Genomic DNA, 8,554 nt, shown 5'->3' with positions numbered 1-8,554 from the left:
TTTCTGTATGTGATGCAGTGCCGTCTAAGGGCCCGAAGATCACGGGCATCCAGTATGGTTTTCCGGCCTTGACCCTTACGCACAGAGATTGTTCCAGATTCTCTGAATCTTTGGATGATATTATGCACTGTAGATGATGATAACTTTAAACTCTTTGCAATTTTTCTCTGAGAAACTGAAATTTTTCTGATATTGCTCCACTATTTTTCGCCGCAGCATTGGGGGAATTGGTGATCTTCTGCCCATCTTGACTTCTGAGAGACACTGCCTCTCTGAGAGGCTCTTTTTATACCCAATCATGTTGCCAATTGACCTAATAAGTTGCAAGTTGGTCCTCCAGCTGTTCCTTATATGTACATTTAACTTTTCCGGCCTCTTATTGCTACCTGTCCCAACTTTTTTGGAATGTGTAGCTCTCATGAAATCCAAAATGAGCCCATATTTGGCATGACATTTCAAAATGTCTCATTTTCAACATTTGATATGTTATCTATATTCTATTGTGAATACAATATAAGTTTATGAGATTTGTAAATTATTCCATTCCTTTTTTACTCACAATTTGTACAGTGTCCCAACTTTTTTGGAATTGGGTTTGTAGATGTTGTAAAGCTGATATACTATAGTATATCATATATTGAATGTTTGTTTTCTTTGGTGTTGCCACCCCTTACAGTCCTCACGCCATCCCCTTGCCACCCTAAACATAATTTTTTAGATCTGTCCCTGTAAATAGCTAGTTATTTTAATCCTATTGTTTGTTACAGTGGCATACTGGTTGCCCGCCCCACTGCTGTTATTGTAATGCAGTCAAGACCTGCCTGCGTTTCAAAGATGGCAGCTGAGTGAAATTACATGCCATAAAGGGACTTTGATTTAGATCTCCTTCCGTTGCATCAAAGGTTGCAGCGCTGCACTGGAGCCGAACACAGTCATGTCTACTGAGAAGTGAGCACAGAATGCAATAATATCATTATTGCAATGCGATTTCTGCAATCTCACAAAAACTTTTATCATACAAACACAGTGAACAATGTAATTAAGAGACTCGTTGAGCAGTGTAAAACGTCATTGATTATAACAGATTTTTATGGCGAAAATGCAGAAATCAAATCTCGATCTTGCAATAATAACAAGAATGGTTTTAATGCTGCTAGCAGAACAGTGTGAACTTGATCATTTAGTCACGATCTTGACTCACTATTGCATAAAAAGCAGTAAACTACTTTTTTGATAGCTTTTCTCAATCGCCTGTATCAAGTATTACCCAGACTTACATTCATATGAACATGTGCAGCTGATAATAAATATTACAGTGGATATTTCAAATAAGGTGTTTACACAACCAAGTCTATTAGGAACTTAAATTGGCTTCATCAGGTTATTGCAATCAGGTTACTTTTTTTTTCCTCACTATTTTCATAAGTAAGATTTTCAAAACTCTTAGTACAACAATCCATACTGATCACACTTTTAACAGTCATTCTTTCAAAACCCAATCTCATGCTTTCATTACAATGACACACATTTTCAGTCAACATAGTCATTGTTTCACAACACAAGATTATTGTAATATGTCATGAGGATTTTTTTTTTTGTCAGAAAGAGCTTTATTGCCAAGTATGTTTACACACAATTGAAAACATGTTGAAATATTTGGGAAAAAGTGTACTTTTGATGATCTATTGTGATATATTGTGAGTTTTGAAAGTGTAACGCTTGTGTAAATTGCGGCAAAGCAAATACATTTTTTTTTTTATTATTTTCATATTATAAGCGATTTATCTTAGTTTATGTTCAAAGTGTGTGTGTGTGTGTGTGTGTGTGTGGTCCTGGTAAACGTTGGATGGCAATACCAGTAATATCTGACCTTGTGGGGACACTTTTTGGTCTCTATGAGGAAAAAAACTTATAAATCATATAAAATGTGTTTTTGTTTTTTTTGTAAAAATGCAAAAGGTTTTCTGTGAGAGCTGTGTTTAGGGATAGGGTTAGGGAATAGAATATACCAACTGTATATTCTAACCTTTATGTCTATGCGTCTCTAATCATTAAATGAGCTCAAATTGATACGAATGATAATGATGGTGATTGTGTCACTGTGTGGTGATCTGATCTCAGGTTCAGTAGTTCAAAAGATTTACGATTACTTCAGAAATTTCAGCTTTTATTGAATGCTCAATTAACTCTTCTTACAGGTGGTATTGGACTAGTGGGCCTTGCCACAGAAGATATTCACTGAAGTCACTGAAGTATATTCCACACCACACACTGAATAATGAAAATAATCACCTTGTCTGCAAGTAAAGATATTTTACTGTACATAATAAACACAGACATGAGATTCATCAGTGCATGTTCACCAAACTATACATGTGATCTTCTGCGTTTGAGTGAACTGGTTTGTCAGGGATCGTGGAGTACAGGTGATAAACATTCTTAAGAAAGAAGAAAGACAGACAGAAAAGACATGCAAGATTGAATGTGTTAGTATTGATGATGGACGGTCATGTGGGCTTGGGGTGTGACAGTGTTCAAACATACCTCATTTTCCTCCAGATTTCCCTGTTTCTGTTGTTTATTGACCAAAACATCTGTAAAGCAATGCAGAAGCATTTGACCAGTCAGATCACTTTTAAAAAAATGCGTTGACCTTGCGTTGAACTTGAAACACATAAAAACGCAGAAACACATGCCTTGTTGCTAGGAGACGCATGACAAACGAAAGCAATATGTATTCTAAAATCAGCTCAAAATAACATGTTTGATATCCTCAGACTGGATGGAATCATAGACTGAAGCTGAACAATCAGAGTCTGTGACCATCATACATAGATTTCTGTGAAATCTGTTAACTCAAATCTGGAGACTGGCTCTGACTTTCAGCAACTAGTTTTGACTTCTCCAGACTGTAAATCGGTGCAAAAACTAAGTAAAACTCATGCAGTGTACTCCAATCTTTAACATTTTAGCACTTCTGATTCCGTCGTCCTGAAGTCAGTGGGTTTTTTGAATGGGTTTTGGTAGATGACTGAAATAAGGTCTGTGAGTTCTTTTTACAATACAGCAAGTAATATAGTACAATAACCTTTGTGATTTAATTTTTTTTTAAAACAAGCTTTTATGTATCTTAAAAAAGACACACCAGCCAGGTAAACTCATCTACTCATTAGTCTGCTTTTACATACTCTTGCTCTTGCAAACTATTCTAACTCAGACTTTCTGGGAAAACATTTTTTTTTTTAAATAAAGACTTGTCGGAAGCAGGGGTATTTCAATCATTTCATCAGTACTGGGGCACAGGCCCCCCATCAAAAAAGTGTGCCCATATTTTGATACTCCTTTTTAATCCTGCTTTGGATATAAATGGCTATAAATTGTCTTTTCCATATAGGAGGAGGGTGAACTAACTCCAGTGTAAGGCTAAAAGTAGCACAATGTTAGTGTAATCTATTAACTCCGCACATCATAAACCCGTCTTTTTAGGCAAGTACCAGATATGGGTGTCATGTCATAAGACATTTTTAATATGACTGAATTTGTATTTAACTTGAAATAAAAAATATTGTAAGTTACTGATTATAATGCTTTCATTTCCATGGTTATTCAAGCAGCGTATAAATTACAGAGAAAGCGAGTAAAGAACATTTACATTATCAAAGAACAGAAGTCTAGCGTGAGTTTAAGCACTCTCAAAAAAACTCTGATTATAATCACTGAAGCTGCCTACACTGTATGATAAACGAATCTTACTTGTATCGTATATCTGCATGTTGTTTATGATGAGAGAATTCGTAAGAGAGCAGAATTCAGTCAGCGGGCATGCACTCAACAAAACACCGGCATTCCAGTGATGACTAATCTGAAGGCGTTTGTTTGGCCAATGCATTCATAAACTCAACAAAATCGTGTGTGATTGATTATAATCCGCAACACTGAAAACATGTAAAAAGAAATATGATGCAACATTAGCAGATCTAATTTTAATGGCGCAATCAACACTTTTCAATTCATTTTCATTTTATTCGCAAAAGCCGTAATTGATATAATTTAATTGTGCAGAGGCATTTTTGTCCCAAGCCCCCGTTAATTTCTGACCCGTGGCCAGGGGAAGGCTAACCTTGCCCAGCCTTACACAAGCTCCACCTATGGTCTTAATCTTCGTCACAGAGTCGTTCAGAAGCTGCATGTGCAATAAATAGCAGCTTCATCAATGACAAATGATAGAAGAAACGTTTTTTTTCCAACAATGAATGGTAGGTAAATCTCCACCTCATCCAGCACTCTTTTTGTTCCGTTCTTATAAAATGTCCCCTTTACTATTGCAGCGTGAGAAACCACTGCAAACGATCCAGTGTGTGAATGAACTGTCCGAATGAATCAAACTAAATTGTGAACACTTTCAGACTTTTTGCAAACCCATTTGACCGATTAGTTCAAAAGAGTGATTCATTCGTATATCTGGCACAACTAGTTCTGATTCTAAACAGCGGATAGAGAAAACATATGACTTGATTGCTGAAATATTATCAAATGAAATCACACTTTTGTAGAGGGAATCAGGGTGATGCTGACTTCTGGGCTGGTCTGCGAAAATATGTAATTGCAGCAAAGGGGAAAGACTTTCATATGAGCTCAAGTTGAATGGACTACTTTTATAAGAAGTTTATAGCAAATGATTTTCAATTTAGTGTGAACTGTTCCTTGTGAACTGAGAAGATGTGGCTATTTATGCTGATCTGCTGATGACTTGAAAGGGGAAGTGGGTGTAGTACCAGTTTCTGAGAAAATGTGGTCGCTGCACAGTGTTTATAACTTGACCAGTTGGTGATGTTTGGTTAGCTACTAGGGTTGTGTGATATCATGATTTTTGATTGTGTATGATTAAAATGTCTCCACTATCTGCTTTTGAAGAAATATTGTAGTATCGTGCTACAGTGCATGTTCTATCAGTTGCAGTTTTGGCGCCTCTGTCTCATACTGTACAACTCAACATACATTCACTTCAAATGTTAACTCAGCAGTAGAGTTACACTCACGGGACACTGCACTTATTCACAATCACAAAAGTACATTATTTGTATGTGCTTTAAAGACTTGCTGGTTAAACAATTCTTTCACGTCCTTTTCTGACATGCACACTAAAAAGCCTGCCTGATTACTGGACTAAGTCTTTCGCATCTGATTATGCTAATACTGTCAAAAATACACAAGGTTTACATATAAACACAGTTGGTTATGTATAAAGTGAAAGTAAACAGTTGAGAGAAATGGGTGCGTGCTTGTATATTAGATGCGTGTAGGTCTTAAAATGACAGTACTAAACATACTGCCGTTGTCATTAAAGGGACAGTTCACCCAAAAGAAAACATTCTGTCATTATTTACTCATTCTCATGTTTTCCCAAACCTGCATTCATTTCTTTCTTGTGCTGAACACAAAATAAGGTTTTGTGAAGAATGTGGGTAACCAAACAGTTGCTGGTCCTCAATGACTTTGAAAGTAGGAGAAACAAAATACTATGGAAGTCACTGGGGACCAGCAACTCTTTGGTTACCCACATTCTTCAAAATAACTTTTATGTTCAACGGAAGAAAGAAACTCATTCAGGTTTAAAACAACTTGAGAGTGAGTAAATAATGACAGAATTTTCATTTTTGGTTAAACTATCGCTTTAATGTTAATAAAACAACAAAACACAAAGAGAAAAATCACTCACTGCTCTTGACTGAAGAACTTTAATACAGTTGCTTTAATAAGAATCAATGTATAATTTATACAGTAAAGTGTATGTAGTGTTTTATTTTTATATTTGTTCATTCAGTTTCTTGAATGCTACTGCTAAATACACCTACTGTTCCGGAAAAATAAAGCACTGTTTGGTTTATTTATATACTAAGTGTACTAATGTGTATCTTTGTTCTTATTTTTTTAATAACAAAGATAAAATAATGACAAAGATTTTTTATCTTCGCCCACTTTGGCCTAAATGTCTGCCATTCTTTTTTATTTGATATGTTGTTACCTTGTAAGGCTTTGTTTTTAAAATAGGGAAATGAGTTTGGCTGTACTGCTCAGACAACTACCAAAATAGTAAAACCAACATGACAAAGAATCGTTAATCATTTTTCTGAAGAAAAAAAAAAATTGTGATATGATATTTTTGCCATATCGCCCACCCCAATTAGCTACTATGTTTTTAATTTATCTGAGATCATTTCCTGAGAATGATGCTCTCTTACCTTCATATATGGGCTGAGATGTGGCTGGTACAGAAGTGATCAGAGAATATACCTCTGCAGGTCCAGAACAACTCTAAATAACATAATCAAGAGTTAAGGTCAAGTCCCTTTCAACAATTCTTATTAATTATGGTTTAATATAAGTATTTATAGTAATTGACACTCACCATACCAATTCCTTGACTGGGCACATCAGGTTTTATTGATTTTTCATACATGCATATATCAGATAAGAAGTTAAACATTTACACATACAGCTCCTGGACTACAATATAGACTACTAACAAACATATAGGCCTACTACTAAATTGAATGAATATAAAACTTACCGTTTTCTTCTCTTTTTACCTAGAAAACAATGAGAATCAGTATTATATATTCAATTTTTATTCCTGTACATCACTTTGGTTGACTATCTGTTGTTTTATAAATAAATTGACATTGAAATACTTACTTGCAAACCGGCAGAGACAGATGAGTCCCATGAGTCCAGACAAAATGACAGCAACACCAGTGAAAACCAGCACTATAAACCATAGATCTGTGTCAAAACAAAACCAACACTTTAATCCATGTTTATGTCTATTATGATGTTAATACAGTTACTGTAGATACATTAGTCCACCTGACAATATAAGTGATACCCAAAAGAATTGTAAGTATATGTAGTGTTTTTTGTTCGTTTGTTTGTTTGTTTTTTGTACGGAAAGGAGTAAATGTTCTGCAGAGATTTGAAAAAGAATGCAATGGTCAAATCAATTCAAATATGAAAGAAAAAAGACTAATACCTTTGTATGTTGGTGAGTGTGGACCTTTAGTATGAGCCACTGAAATGTAAACATGAGGACAATCAGCATCAGAAAAGACCTCAAATGAAATCACACTTTTATACAGCAGTGTTTAAGTATTTGATGAAGTTGCGTAAAAATAAGAATTTTCCTTATATATGGCATAATACTTATATTTAGAAAATATGCAGTAAGTTACCTGTTGTGCGGTACACTGGGGTTTCAGATGTGGAAATGACAGTGTCCAATTGTGAAGCTTGAGTTTGAGTTTGAGTTTGAGTTTGAGTGGATATTGATGTTGAAACTGCAGTGAGAACATCTCAAATTGTATTTAACAAACCAAACACTGGCATACATATATTTCTTTATATTGTTCTGAACTAAACATTGTACAAATAACCACAAAAAACAGTGGAGGATAGATCCAAATTAATCTTTTTTTTTATATTCATATGTATGATGCATGTATGTGTAAGTCTGTAAACCAGAGCTAAAAATGTAATCACATCTAATTAAGTGTTCATTACTACTGTAAGGTTACCACGTCTGGTTTAAATGTTTGAAAATGGTTAACAGTTGAATAATTTGTTAGAAATTTATAAATGTAATCAAATAGTAATTAAATGTAACTGTTTACATTAATAAAGTAATTGAAATAGTTAGGCTACACTACTTATTATTTTGAATAGGGTAACTTGTAATCTGTAACCTATTACATTTCCAAAGTAATTTTCAAAGCAAGCATATTGGGTGGAACACACAATGTTCTTCCAGTATGACCTAACATTTTTGCTGCGTTCTAATTCGCCTATACAGTACTATGCCCTAAAAGTATGTACTCTTTTTGTGAAGAAATATGAGTATGTAGCAGGATAGTAGGCAAGCTTTGGGACATACTATTTTGTCATAACTGTGTCTGTAACGGACACTCTGTTGCTTGCATCCTGTCACCATTTAAACTGCGCTCTCAATCATCTTGTCAAAGTTAAAGGGGTCATGTGATGCGATTTCAATTTTTCCTTTCTCTTTGGAGTGTTACAAGCTCTTGGTGCATAAAGAAGATGTGTAAAGTTGCAAAGACTAAAGTCTCAAATCAAAAGAGATATTCGGTAACACTTTCTATGAAGCCCGTATTAGCTATATATAGCTTTTAAGAGTATGATGATTTATAACACAATGAACACGTTGCATCCACTTTTACAATGGATTATATTTCTCATAGTTATAATGTATTATAAGTCTCATATCTTGCCATTTTTCTTATGCTACTTTACTTAAAGTGGTCAAAGACCACTTATAAGTAGTAATAATAATAATAATAATAATAATAATAAATTTCTCTCAAACAGCCATAAAATCAGATCAGATGAATGTGGAATCTGACACATTTGCTTTGAACTATTTTTATTGTAATATCAGGTAGATTATTATACCCTTTAGACAGCTGTTGATAAGTGACTCTGCAACTACATATCAACTAGTGGTCATTAGAGTATTAGTATGTCTGCTACTGTAAATATATGC

General features: G+C 34.6%; 1 protein-coding gene across 1 annotated transcript in view; it reads right to left on the bottom strand.

The window, feature by feature from the left end:
* Window positions 1-2,221: 2,221 nt before the first annotated feature.
* LOC107582456 (uncharacterized) overlaps window positions 2,222-8,554 on the bottom strand; it is a 26,100-nt gene continuing 19,767 nt past the window's right edge. The window contains exons 9-16 of the mRNA XM_016268299.1: window positions 7,230-7,334; window positions 7,031-7,069; window positions 6,697-6,783; window positions 6,572-6,590; window positions 6,410-6,425; window positions 6,243-6,315; window positions 2,545-2,594; window positions 2,222-2,438 (exon numbers count right to left, since the gene is read on the bottom strand). Of these exons, the coding sequence (XP_016123785.1) occupies window positions 2,349-2,438; window positions 2,545-2,594; window positions 6,243-6,315; window positions 6,410-6,425; window positions 6,572-6,590; window positions 6,697-6,783; window positions 7,031-7,069; window positions 7,230-7,334 (479 nt within the window). The 3' untranslated portion in view covers window positions 2,222-2,348. The remainder of the gene's footprint in view (window positions 2,439-2,544; window positions 2,595-6,242; window positions 6,316-6,409; window positions 6,426-6,571; window positions 6,591-6,696; window positions 6,784-7,030; window positions 7,070-7,229; window positions 7,335-8,554) is intronic.

The sequence above is a fragment of the Sinocyclocheilus grahami genome, unplaced genomic scaffold (genome assembly GCF_001515645.1).
Source record: "Sinocyclocheilus grahami isolate Dianchi unplaced genomic scaffold, SAMN03320097.WGS_v1.1 scaffold44.1, whole genome shotgun sequence".
NCBI classification, from domain to species: domain Eukaryota; kingdom Metazoa; phylum Chordata; class Actinopteri; order Cypriniformes; family Cyprinidae; genus Sinocyclocheilus; species Sinocyclocheilus grahami.
Note: the sequence above shows the minus strand (reverse complement) of the source record. Positions and strands in the feature narration are given on the sequence as shown.